Raw genomic sequence first — 13751 nt, forward strand, 5'->3', positions numbered from 1 at the left:
CGAATTCAAGAAATGGTATGAGTCAAAAGTGTACTGTATGTATAATAGAAACAATTGCTAGACATCAATGGCTACAGAAACTCAGTATTCACCCGGCTCGCAATTGAGAGTGACTCCTGGTGTCCCATGTGAGTAAAGCAGACAGAATTAAATGTCAGTATCGTCCTCTCATTAAGCAATCTGCTCCTCGAAGGACAGTACCGATCTTCCCAATCTCAAATATGCCATTAATTCACTCTCGCCCTTCCTATGCTCGACCAAGCCAGTCAGCTCTATAGTGCTGTCCCAATTATTAGATAACACATGAAAATAAGATGCATTGCCTAACCCGCTGGAATCAAAATCATGCAAAATATCAGACCCCTCCCACACTCCTCCAATCCGCTCCGTTTTTTCGTATCCTCCAAGGATGCCATGTATTTAAGACGACTTTCGCATTCCGCTTGCTATAAAACAAGGGTGATAAATCGGCAGAGAAAACCACAGGTCAGAACTCGGGAACGTGGCCAAGATCAAAAGGAAGATGAGGACGAATGTGTGGGGTAAGGTGACGAGATGAACAGCGTTGGACATTCCGTTTTGTCTTGGAGAGTGGTATCCAAGAATGACATATTCATATTTCTTTTCTTGTGTCTTAGATTAAGAGCACCTGTGATTAAAAATAACGGGGAAATGCCGGTACTCGAATCGGTAGGCGGTTGAGGTGTTGCAGATGAAATGTTGGTGGCTATGAGTTTTGGTTGTCCCTAGGCATTAATCTGCCTGTCAACTGAAAGACAAGACAGTGTGCCGATAATATAAGAAAAAAGGAAGTCCTCCTCCTAGAGCGCCGAGCAATAAGTCCTCTATATCCTGTGGTTCCCCGGTGTCCAAAAAATCCTATAGTTGTCTCCAGAAGTCGGAAAATGTTCCGTTGTTGTGGCCGAGGCGAACAATAGTTGATCGCTTGGAGATATACCTGGGCCGGTTCGCAAGGAGGGTTCGCTGCTTACAGGTATAGTCACATCCCTGTAGTCCAGATGTCGAATTCGCATCTGTGTCGGATTGTGCGCAGCTGCTTCTTTACAGCACGACACAGCAGCCACCGCCCTCACCCTTTTCGAAAGTCAACAGAGCAGCACGGGTAGCCGCCTCGAAAACATCGTCGACACCCTCGCCACTCAAGCTGGAGCATTCCAAATATCGCTTTGCGCCAATTTCTCGCGCGATAGACTCTCCATCGTGTTCCGAGACGAATCGCATCGACTTCTTGCGCATTTCCTCAATCGCAACGGGGTCTTCTCGAAGATCCTTCTTCAAGCCAACGAGAATGATGGGAACGCCGGTGCACAGTCGTTGAGCTTCTTCAATCCACTATAATAGCAATAGGTCAGTCTTGAAACATCAGCTGAGCGCCGTTGCGGGTGGGTCTGTACCTTGTGCTTAACGTTGTCAAGAGAATCTGGAGTGTCGACAGAGAAACCTATCAAAATGACATGGGCCTTTGAATATGCAAGGGGTCGTAATCGCTCGTAGTCTTCCTGTCCGGCAGTATCCCAAAGAGCGAGCTGGACAGACTTGCCGTCTACTCTGCAATCCGTCACGTAGTTCTCAAACACTGTAGGAATCTATGTTTATGGTCAATACTCGTTCGCAGGGGGGATCCGATCGAAGCTCACATAATGCTATGTTGTTGTTAGTAACTCTAATGACGAGACGACTTGAGGTTGGGGAGCTCACTGTAGGAAAGTAACCTAGCGTAAATACGCTCAACAAACTGGTCTTGCCGCAGGCACCATCACCGATAATGACCAACTTCCTATAATCTATCGTCAGCAATCTTGCCAATACATGTGCTGAGAGGTGGCCGTTGAGGGTGTGAAGAAAGTTTTATGTTTAGGAAAGGGCGTAACTCTGTCAATGCAAAGTTGAGCAGCGCGACAACAACTCGTACCTGCGGATAACGTTGCTTGGATTTGCGCTCATGATGAATCAATTATATAGCTTCGAGATTGCTTGTGATCTCGAAAGCGATCGGGAATGGTGTCGGATCTGGAGTCTGCTACGGGCCCCAGATCTGGGTATTGCGTCGGGATGCCGTTGTCGTCGATTGAATATGGGTGGAAGTGTAGCGAGTTACAGCGATGAAGAGGGCGGCGTCGTCGCGGTGATAAGAGCAGGAACAAGCTAAGTCAAGCGGATGGGGATAAAGATGGATTGAGTTCAGGAGAGTGACAATGGAGATATTTGGGGATTCGGTTCGGTGAGAGAAGTGTCGTTAACGAGATTTAGGACCCCTTATTTTTTTCGAACGGATTTTTTGGTAAGAGAATCGTTGGATGGGTGAGCAACAAGGGACGTTCGGAGTGAGCGCGCGGACGACGTGGAGCGAGGAGGAGCAAGGCCAGGCAGTACGTAAATACGGAGCACGGTACGGTACAATACGGTTCAGCAGCCTAGACTGGGGTGTGGATGTTTGGTGCTGTAGTGCAAGCAGGGCGTTTTTAATGGCGGTGGGACGGAGGACCAAGAGAGAGCGTCAGGGCGTTCACTGGTGGTTCCAAAACTCCAACGGGATGGGCAAGCTTCCTTATACAGGAGAAGGGGAGAAGAGGAAGATGGAAGACAGTCTTTAGGGGAAATACGAGCCGACAGACAGCGGATCAGGTAAAGAGACGTAAATAGACAGGCTTCGGGGTTGATATGATAGGGTAGTAAAGGATCAAGTTGATGTTCTTTTTTTTGTCTGGTCGCTCAGGCTTGTTGCTCTTGCTCTACTAGTCTCGGACCAGGTTTTGAGCTGAGACGGATTAGGTTGGGCTGATAAATGCTGGGAACTTTGGCCTGGTTTGGTCTGAAGGGATGGAAATAGAGAATCAATTAGGTAGACAGATCTTGAGAGAGTTAACTAAAGATAACCATCTCCATACGTTTTTAGGTGGTACTAAGTTATAGATCGAAGCTAAGAGGCAGCCTCCTTCTATTGTTGGAAGCGTCTGTTTACAGTAGTAGAGTTGGTAGTGACGGTGGTGGTGGCATCGGTGATAGTGGGGAGGTCATGGACGAGTTGGCTGGCTGCATGTTCGTCTTTCTCCCGGCTCCCCTGGGTCTAGGGGTGGAGCAACAGACAGAGGCGTGGAAAACGGGTCCGGGGCGACCGTTTTAGCTGAGAATGAGGTGAGGTTGGGTGGAGGACGACAGCCCTGGAGGTTCTTCAGCATACCGTAAGTTGTTTTGATGGACAGTTAGCTGGAGTGGTGGGTTTATTGCCTGAATCGGTCATGTCCATAGGTTAGTAGCTTCATGATGACAGTATTCATGACATGACATGGATCATGGGAGACAGAATGTACCGACAGTATGGATCGTTACAACGATCTATTGTGACTTTCTGCTACGTAACGTGGATGAAACTCACTCGGCAAGTTCAATTGGAAGCTTTCCACAACACAAACTCCATTCATGAGCATGGCATGGCATGGCATGGCATGGCATAGCATAGCCTTGGGCGCCCGTTTGTTGATGCACTGCACTTCAGACCCAGCAAGCCCCCTGTGGCGGAGCGACCACTAGACCTATTCAAAACACCTACGTACAGAGGTGGACATCTGAACAAAGGCTGTTCGGTTAATTCTGACACTTCTCCGCACCAACCAGCTCACTGGACACGAACGGGTTCGATAAGCGGCCTAGTCCATCTCCAACAGTTTCTACAGCTACAGCTATAGCTACAGCTAGGGCAGAACAAATTGCAGGAGTCTTCTTCAAGCATTATCAGATCCAACTTTCAATTAGGTAACAGCAAGAAGTTATGTCATGGAATAAGCCTGTAAATTCATACCTAGGCTAGTCCGTCAGCAACTGACACAGCAGCTCAGGGACCTGTCACAAATTTCTTCAACAGTCCATACCTGTCTAGGTTTTCTTCAACAAATCTGCGACTTTGGGTTTCTTTGTTTTGTTTCGACACTGATAATTCAATACGACAATGACGACAGATTCCAGATGCAAACAAGCATCTTTCGACAGGCCCACATCAACAGCAAAAGATCCCCTTGTCATTATTCGGAGGATTAATCATTGCGTTCTTGGCCTATGTTTCGCTCACTCGTTAATTCTGCGGATTTCTACGCTGTACGCCGACCGTCATGCTTTCGCTATTTGAGGCTGTGCAGGGTGATCCACTCCCGCTCGCCGGTAAGCTAAAAACAGGAACCAGACTAGGGGGTTAGACGAACTGCCAGTCAGTCCTGAACTCTCATTAGCTGCTGTCGAGCAACGCATCATTTTAAGGTCCCCTAGAATAGACACCTACCCAGCATCCGAAAAGTTCATGTTTGAAGATTCCACCTTCGCCTGTGGTTACCAAGGACACATATCAGACCAGTGCCAATTGATTGACTGCTTCATGGGTCACTACGGATGATCCCGTGCAATCTGTGCTCCGTACCTTTGGCTCCCTCACGCTAAACCCCTGTACAACAGGATTTCGGTGTTTGTCGAGATGCCGACAGTCTCCATGGCTGACACTTTGTTTGTAGAGAAGCAAACATGTCCCCAGGGTCATTATCTTCTAGCAATTCTGGTTCTTACCTGGGTTGATTCTTTGATGACAGCATTAACGTCGGGCATTCCCGATTATGGCATCAATTCGTCTTTGTTGTCATACGCTTACATATATGCAACGACAATGTTTCGTAGATGTAACAATAACCGCACCATACCTAGACTCTGCCCTACGAGGCCGTGGCAGTGTTGGGGATTTATGTTCAAGATCCTTCGTCCCAAGAATGCATGCATGCTTACATACAACTGTCAGCGACCTGATAGTCGTGACTAGGTACTTAGTGAATCAATGTCGTCTTACCTGCATATTCAATGTTGCACCCCTTTACACACTATCCCGATCGCCCTGATACGTGTGAGTGGTTCCAAACAGCGTTTACACGGTATATCTCAGCATCTGAGACTCTTTTACCATGTTAGGCTAAAGAGCCGAGATATTTGTCCTCTGCCGTCGATGCTGTCCTCCGTTGTTTGCAACATGCACCGACAAGGGGCGACACGGCGATACCTCAATCTGGTGTTCTGTCACACCCTTGAGTTTGCACGGCGACGAAAATGAATGAATGCGGTGATGTCGTCGCACATGACTTAAGGGTTACAGGTAGATTCGAGTCAATCTACCTCTGATAGTTTTATTTTGCTCGCAATTGTCATGTGGAATGTTGTACACCGTCGGCAGCTATTGTAGTGCACATGAGCAATCAGTCAATTAGCCAAGCTTGCTCTACACATCAGAGTCAGCAAGCCCCTGTCCAATTTTCTCAGTGGCTTCCTTTGGTGGAACCTTTTGTTGAAAGGCTACCATACAGCTCGCATTGCTCGCAAACGCTAACAAACACAGGGCGTGGTTTGCTTAATTGATTTTGCCTTCGTTGGTCTTTATCCGTCAAGGTACTCAAATCAGGATCCGTTGTTTGGCATAAACACGAACAATTGATTAGCCTCAAATTGATCAATTGAACAAAGGATATTCACACCGCTGACAGAGGATATCTGCTAAACAATCAGAAAGAGAATAAGTTGGTCCCTTCTTCTTCTTCTTCTTCTTCTTCTACGTCTACAAATTAATTTGCATCTGCTTAACCCCAGGTTCAGGGTAGCCCTCAGCCCAAGGGGAAGTGACGTTAACATCAAGGTACCTTATTGGATCTATTTTACTTGTTACCCCACTTGAATTCAAGGCAAACGAACCAAATCGTCAGATCTCAGCATCACGTGCTAGATCATACCAGGCCACGCCAGGCTAGGAGATAGTGGGGTATAGGCTATCATCCAGATACGTGCCTGACCAGTAGCAACCACTAACGACATCCATCACATTGTTGCTGGGCTTGTTTGGCTGCATGAGAAGTACAGGTGCTATGCAACTCCACCAGAGAGTGACTTCTATCCTCTTGTTTGAGCCTTGAGCCTTGAAGCCTCAAGCCCGACAAAAGATTCCACAGCATCTTTGCTTTTGCTCTTTTTTATATTGAGTCTAGAATACTCAAAAAGAGTCTTTATTTATCGGTCTTTTACATTTATTAACTTACCTATTTATTGGGCTCTTCCCCGCAGGCGTCATCGCTGACCTAACCCTGATCTTGGCTGTTGCTCCGATTGTGAGTGCCTCATTTTGAGCCGCCCCCAGACCAGACCCTCCACTCGCAACGTTCGTTCCCGCAGCCGCCCAACAACCACAACCTCACCCTCTCGAGACGCGCAGTTCCTGCCACTTTTAAGCTGACACGCACTCGCGTATTACAGAATCCTCATCATCTTACAGCGTCCTCCTGTCGACAGCCACGTGTCGCGCACAACATCTTCATGCCCTCGATTGCCCTATTCTCGTAACCTACCATGCCGGCCAACAACCAAAGACCGGCTACCCAAACTCCGGTATCGCCACGAAACACTGCGAAATACACCAACAAGGATGGCTCAAAGTTCATCACAGTACCCAAGGGAACACCATCCGAGTCTTCGCTGCCTCCGACCCCCACAAGTGCCAAACCTAATGGACCCCCACTAGACGTTTCCAATGTCGATGATGGACCTGCTCCCGCCGTCAACCGCAAGAAACAGAAGCGCAGACAAAAGGCTGCAGCGAAAGCTGCCGCCCAACAAGCTGCCAATGGAAACAACAACCATGCGTCCGGACGAGGCGCTGCTGGGAGTTCCATGACAGGCCGCGACCCCGCTGACCATGAAGAAGTCGAAAGCGACGATGAGAATGAGTACGTCCTAGCAAGCGAATTGACAGAGCCGACTACGAATGGCCATCCACCTTCGGATTCCAGATCTAAGAAGAATCGAAAGAAGAAGAAGAAGGGAACAAATGCCGACCCCACGTCGCCAATTCCCGAAGCTCTCGAGCATGAACCGCAGCCCAACTTGTCGCAAGGCGCTGGTATGTCACGCGACAAGATATGGAGTACAAGTAACCAAGAAGAGCGCGAACGCATAAAAGCATTTTGGCTTGGGCTGGGCGAAGATGAGCGGAAATCATTGGTCAAGGTGGAGAAGGACGCTGTTCTCAAAAAGATGAAGGAACAACAGAAACATACTTGCAGCTGCACTGTGTGTGGAAGAAAGCGGACCGCGATTGAGGAAGAACTAGAGGGCCTGTACGATGCCTATTACCTGGAGCTGGAACAATTCGCAAACCAAGGCGAGGGACCACCGATGCTGCCGTCAGCTCGGGATTTCGCTTTAAGACGAGCAATACCTTCGACTTATACCAACCGACCCCCATCACGAGGCCGAATAGTGGAACAATTGGGCGACGAGGAAGATGACGAGGAGGAGGACGAATTAGAAGAGGTTTACAGCGAAGACGAAGTGGAGGATGACGATTATAGCGACGACGAACCTCCCGAAGAATTCCAAACCTCACACGAGCGAGACGTCGCCGATTTCTTGACGTTTGGCAATAGCCTGCAAGTCAAGGGTACGCAGCTCCTAGAATCACTTCTCCGCAGATATGGTAACATGGACTTAGGTGGTATTCTCACCGTGGCGGATGACCTTCTTAAAAACGACGGCAAGCGGTTTATCGAAATGATGGAACAGCTTGCGGAACGTCGGATGGCAAGAGAGGAAGACGCTCGCGAACACTTTTCACGAGGCTATGGTCACCCTAATGGCTCATACTCCAACCCTCATAATCATCCCCCTCCTGAAGAAGACGAGTACGACGAAGAAGAGGACGAGGAAGAAGATTACGACGATAGCCAGGACGAGGAGTATGAGGAGGAAGAGGTATACTCAAACCCCTCTGTGATGCCATCCCAGTCCCATACTGAGTGTTGCTGCCAGGACCAAATGACAGAGGAGCAACGAATGGAGGAAGGTCGCCGCATGTTCCAGATATTCGCCGCTCGCATGTTTGAACAACGGGTTCTCTCCGCTTATAAGGAGAAGGTCGCCAAGGAACGTCAGCAAAGGCTTCTGGAAGAGATTGAGGCAGAGGACCGAGAGTCTGAACTCAAGAAAGCCAAGAAAGCCAAGGACGCGCAAAAGAAGAAGGACAAGGCTGCTCAGAAGAAGCAAGCCTTGGCCGAGGAGAGAGCGCGGAAAGAAGCCGAGAAGGCCGCTGCGGATGCTGCACGGTTAGAAGCTGAGAGGCAACGGGTTGCTGAACAGAAAGCCAGGGCCGAAGAAAAACGAAAACAGAAAGAAGCGCAGAAGAAGGCCGAGGAAGAGGCACGCTTACGAAAAGAGGCAGAGCGACAACGACGACTCCACGAGCAACGCGAGAAGCAAGCCGAACAAGAACGCAAAGCTCGAGAAACCAAGGAGAAGGAGAAGAAGCTCAAGGAAGAACAGCGACAAAGAGATAAGGAGGCTCGGGAGCAGAAGGAGCGCGAGGCTCAAGAACGCAAGGATAAGCAGGAGCGCGACAAGAGGGATAAGGAAGCTCGAGCTGCTAAAGCTCAGAAGGATGCTCAAGCGGCTCGTGAAGCTAAGGAAAAGTTGAGAGAGGAGAAGGCAGCTGCCCAAAAGGCAGCAAGTCACCCATCCCAACCCATCCAAATCCCGAAGCGTGCATCACAGCATTCAGCGCCCATACCTACCGCCCTTCCACAACATGCTTCGAACCCGGCAAGCTACGCATCACCAAAGATACCAGTTGCAACTCCCGTGCTATCCAAGGCTCCAACCCCTATTCGTCCCCGGAACACGTCTCAGCAGCAAGACGTGCTGTTGCCTTCAGCCACAGTTTCATCCAATAGTCAAGATCCCTCACCTCACTCAATGACGCCTCATATGAGTCCTGGTCCAATTGGCCAGCGCCATGGAAGCGCAAGTACGCAACATTCTCACTCGGTCTCGCCTACAAATGGCCAATCAAGGATGCTCGGACAATCTCCTTTCCAGATACCACCGATGGGAATGCAGCCGCCCCCGGGATTGGCTCATCACCCACCCCCGCCAGGTTTCGCAAACCGCATGCCTCACGAAGCTATCTTTTCAGGTTTCAGACATAGTCCTGGAGCAATGATGCCCCCTCCTGGCATTAACGGACCGCCTGGTCGCGGATTCTCTGTTCCTCTACCCCCAGGCTTCACGCAGCCTATTGGCGATCAATTTGATATGGGTGGGTTCCCATTGCCCACAGACCTCCCTCCACCAACGCATCATCGCCAAAGTTCATTGCAGTTCGATACGCCTCCGACTCCATCACAGCCTATTGGACGACCTGCTCCCATTGGGCGACCCGGAAGCCTCAGCCAAAGTCGCGCGTCTGACGACCAGGACGACGAGACTGCCATCCTAGGTAGTCGAGCTCTCTTAGAGGATGATGAACCTCTCACAGCTGAAGTCAACCCGGGTAGTCTACGAAACCAGCCCCCAGGGCCACGTGGTGATTTCACCACAAGTCCTTTCTTACCTTCAGCCTTCCCCTTGGCGCATAACCCTTGGGGTCCTCCTGCTGTTGGAGGACATCCTTTGCCTCCTCCAGGATTCAACAACCCCGGATGGGGTGCACCAAGTGTGCCTCCAGGGTTCGGTATGACATCTCCGATTGCTGGAATGAGCTCTATCCGAGCCCCTGCGCAGCCTAGGTATGTAACCGTCCGCGCGATGCTCTGCCAGGCTTGCAAGGAATTGGCTAGCTCTGGAGACTCGGAAGGTTACATCGACATCGGAACCCTCAAGTCGAGGATTGATGCGATGTCAGGCGATCACAGCATCTCAGAACTCGACTTGTTAAACCTTTGTGAGACGGAGGGAAGCCCGTCTAACGGAGGTGGCACGTTCGATATCCGACGTGATGCAGCAGGTCCAGGCAAACATACTGTTCGGTGGGAACCTGATCTGAATGACGGGTTCGGTGCACCATATAGAGCAGTTGGTGCTCCAGGTGAGATCGGAAGTCCCTTGGTAGGCCAAGCAACTCTTCGTGGGGGATTGTAGGACAACCCTCGGTGGGGTCGGGCAAGTCAACAGACTAGCGATGACTCCTTGTCCGTTAGGGATCTGGTGCGTGACAGCAGCCCACTGGGGGCAATTGGGAGTGACAGAGGGAGTACACCCTCTATGCACACAAGAGGCTCGTCGATCGTATCGCACGTCGACCGCCCAGACCTGCAAGTAAAAGGTCCAGTGGTTAATAGTTTACCTTAACTGGAACGCGAACAACCTGTGTATGCATCTCTCTTACGTGAAGCAGAGTTGAACCATCCTCAACAAAGCCTTAAAACCTCACCGTCTATTAAAGAAGCATGTCGCTCACAAATTCCGAGAGGATTGTTGGAAGATCGGTCTTACATGGATATCCAGGTGTGATGTGCGACCAGATGATGCAGCACGAAAGGAAGGATTGGGAGATACAAGGAGCATGAAATGACTGCTGATCTCAATTCAAAGAATCTTGTTCGAGTACCAGATAATAACCATTAGCCTCAGAGCAGGCTGTTGTAATGTATGCGATTTGAGCCGTGATTGTTTGAGACGTGTTGAATGGACATCGCATGTGGCAACATTCGATAGAATTGTACTCCGTAGGCATAACCGCTGCAGCTGGAGGTGCTTTCTAAGGCGTTTGCAAAATCGCCAACTAAATAGCTAGATAGATCTTAATTTCAACCGCGAGTTACATGCCGCGTGGGACCGTTCGCAAAAGCCACACAGCGGAAGTACACGTAATACTTTAATTCAACGTCTAACCGTCCCCATTCATAAGGTAGATAAATAGATACATTCGCATACCAAAGTAGCAGACTTTATCCTTTCCCAGTGCTCCAAAATACTCAAACATGTCATGTAAGGTTTGTTCCCCCCGGCGTGATATCAGGTATCAAAAAAAGACGTCATCCATGGCTCTGAGGATTTTCCAAGCCCTGGATGTTTTTCCCGCGCTGTTTAACGCAGGCATTATAAAAGAATAGAGTAAGCGCTCGAAACAAGGCAGCTCCTTGCCGTACACAGGAGAGCTCAATATAGATCTGGACCCTCCTCGGATACTCGCTGCAGCTGTCTTGTTCCCATTGCTCTCCCTTGACGGGACCGGTCCGCCTAGATTCGGTCCTGGAAGGGGTTGCCAGCGGGGGCACCAGGGGCGGACTGGCCTGAAGCGTTGCGGATGAGAGGCTGACGCTGAGCAGCGCGCTGCTTCTTTGTGGCGGCACGGGCAAGAGCAACAGCCTCGGACTTGGCGACAAGGCGCTTCTGCTCCTTGCGGTCACGGCAGCACATGAAAGTGAGGTAGCCGAGCATGGAGGCGGCAGAGGCGGCAAAGACAATGGCGATTATGATACCGGCAGTGTCCATTTCCTTCTTGACCATGCAAATGTCCTCAGCAGAAGAGTCGGTGGTGCAGATAACATCGCTGCGGCATGTGCTGGTGCTGATCTCGGTACTGTAGCAGGTAGCAGTCTGGGTCTTGTCCGAAACGGTCTCGAGATCGCACTGCTCAGTCGACTTCTTGAAAGTTGTGAAGCATTGCGTTCCTCTTGAAGTGTCAGTAGCACGCTTCTTGAGTTCACCACCGGTACGCTCGGGGCCCTTGGTGATGGTGCCGGTGGCCTCAACGTTGGGAATCAGAGTCGGCATGGCAGCAGCTTCGTAGCGCTTCTTTAGCTCGCCGGCCTTTGCGAGCTCTGAACATCGCTCGAGGGTGTAGTGAGCTTCGCGGGCGGCATCCTCGTCGGCACAGCCAGCGGAGGTGTAGCAGGTCTTGATGGCGGCCTCATCGGTCTCCTTGAGGTTGGAGAGGCAGAGAGAGAGGGCACCCTTGTTGGCACAGTCGGCAAAGGCAGCGAGGTCCTCGTTGTGGTTGGCGAGACACTCTTGCTGGACGGCAGCGAAGGCGTTGCCAGCGAAAAGAATGGCGGTTGAGAATCGCATGTTGGGCGGGTTAACAGACGGTGTTTTTTTTGTGGGAAAAGGTTGCGGTCGAGAGAATGCCCAGCAAAGCTCTTTAAGTGTGTTGTCGGTAAGGAAATAGTCTACGGTGCTTGGAAGCCAAGACACGCACGCTCAATCCTAAAAAGGGGAGGCTGTTTTTGGTGATGAAGGGGAATAATAGGTAAGAGAAAGAAACAAGGAGGAGATGTTGGAGGAAAAGCGAAACGAAGCAAAGCGAATGGGAAGGGATTATCCGTCCGTTCTATTGGGCTGAACCTTGGAAGGAAAAAAAGCAGACGAGACGGGACTCGCAAGTGAGAGGCAGGAGCAGGAGCAGGAGCCAGGAGCCAGGAGCCAGGAGCCAGGAGCCAGGCCAGGGGAGGTGAGGCGGCTGGGCTGGGCTGGGCTTTGCTTGCTTACTGGGCCGAGCTGGGCTGGCAGAGCGTTACATTAGTACATACAGTACGGCACTGCACTGTTGTTATGATTATGGTGGAGATACTACAGCGTGCTTGTGCTAAAAAAAGGGGAGTGAGGAGACGGATTTCTATGAGCCACAATGAACTAAGCCTGAAAGGGGTTAGATGGTGAGAAGAGATTGAGGGTCCTTGGTGGGTAGGGTTGAATTGCCATTACTATGTACATTGGGGAATGGAGATTGGCCTCTTTAGATGTTAGGGCTGTGTTGAGTTAGTATGTACTTGAGTGAGAGAGTGATCATGTTCTTGATACCAAGGTATCTATCTATCTATCTAGCTATCTACTCATGAAGTTCTTGATTTCATAGTCGTAGACATGAGAATATGCTATCTCTCCTTTCAAAGCAAGCCTGTGGTGATGGCTGGTGCTGACTGACCTCCATGCTGATGGTGCAGGCATGAGTGGGAACCAACAATCCGCCATACCCAGAAACTCACTAGCCATGAACATAACTGGCTTTGATGCAAGACAAACAGAGACAGGTTGACGGAAAGAGAATATGAGACATGTCTACAGGTCTTGGTAGTATTCGCTTTTTTACAGCCATGTCTACTCTGTATGTACTGACTGATGATTGCTGTCAAATTGAGTGAACCCTTGGACTACCTTGGTGCTTGGCTAGGTACTAGACTAACCCTTGCTCATACAAACACAGTAAGCACAAAGAAGCTTGCAAGCGCTGATGGAAGTGGCTGAAATGGCGGGTTTTCCAGCTCGTAAGGAGATGGCGGTGCAACGGCCAATCCAGAGCAAGGGTTTTACGGCTAGTGTGACGACGGTTGTGGGGTGAAGGAGAATGATGGACATTGTCAACAATTGGTTTCATTTCTCGATTGTTTCAGACTGTTTTTGGGTCTGTCAATTCGTAGTCGGGTCGTTTCCTGTGAGTCCTGACAGTCAAGTTTGGATACATAGTCAGAAAAAGAACTTCTGTTGTATTGGCGGTCAGAAATTTCATTCATGCTTACACTGCCTCTGCTTACATTGATTAATTGGGTTTCATGGGCTGGGTCCATATCCATCCATACAGCTGCGCAAGCTGAGAAAAAAGGCCCCTGTCGCGCTTCCCGACGCCATCAGACGCCTCCATCTCGACGTTAAAAGGCTTGTTCTGCCATGCCAAATCGTCAAAGGCTGGTATTCTCCGACCTACGTTACCGTTCTGTTGCCATGCCATGCCATGATGATTTATCGGAACATGCCTAACTGGAGTGCAGTATCACGACGTTCAGGGGCTGACGATGCCCAGAAGTACGCCCGCTCTTTAGTGGCCAGTGCCCTCTGTACCTGAGATTGACAGCAATGGAAGCGTCCATCCATTGAACCATAAACCTCATGCCAAGACACATCATCGCCAAAAGACCCCCTATGACAAGAGATGATCGATGAAAAAT

The 13751-nt window shown here is 50.0% G+C and overlaps 3 protein-coding genes across 3 annotated transcripts; 1 reads left to right on the top strand and 2 right to left on the bottom strand.

Annotated features, from left to right (window-relative positions):
- Window positions 1-1062: 1062 nt before the first annotated feature.
- Window positions 1063-1965, bottom strand: RHO2 (Rho GTPase; the record flags this gene model as incomplete). Its single annotated transcript, XM_044850988.1, has 4 exons — window positions 1063-1353; window positions 1416-1597; window positions 1659-1798; window positions 1934-1965. 4 exons carry the CDS (start codon window positions 1963-1965, stop codon window positions 1063-1065), a joined length of 645 nt encoding a protein of 214 aa, XP_044709700.1.
- Window positions 1966-6384: 4419 nt separating this feature from the next.
- FPOAC1_006509 (uncharacterized protein) lies at window positions 6385-9945 on the top strand (the record flags this gene model as incomplete). The annotated part of the gene is made up of 3 exons (XM_044850989.1): window positions 6385-7474; window positions 7526-7785; window positions 7843-9945. 3 exons carry the CDS (start codon window positions 6385-6387, stop codon window positions 9943-9945), a joined length of 3453 nt encoding a protein of 1150 aa, XP_044709701.1.
- Window positions 9946-11046: 1101 nt separating this feature from the next.
- On the bottom strand, window positions 11047-11877 carry FPOAC1_006510 (uncharacterized protein; the record flags this gene model as incomplete). Its single annotated transcript, XM_044850990.1, has 1 exon — window positions 11047-11877. The coding sequence occupies one exon, from the start codon at window positions 11875-11877 to the stop codon at window positions 11047-11049; it is 831 nt and encodes a 276-aa protein (XP_044709702.1).
- Between the last annotated feature and the right edge of the window lie 1874 nt (window positions 11878-13751).

This window comes from Fusarium poae, chromosome 2 (assembly GCF_019609905.1).
Source record: "Fusarium poae strain DAOMC 252244 chromosome 2, whole genome shotgun sequence".
In the NCBI taxonomy this organism is placed as follows: domain Eukaryota; kingdom Fungi; phylum Ascomycota; class Sordariomycetes; order Hypocreales; family Nectriaceae; genus Fusarium; species Fusarium poae.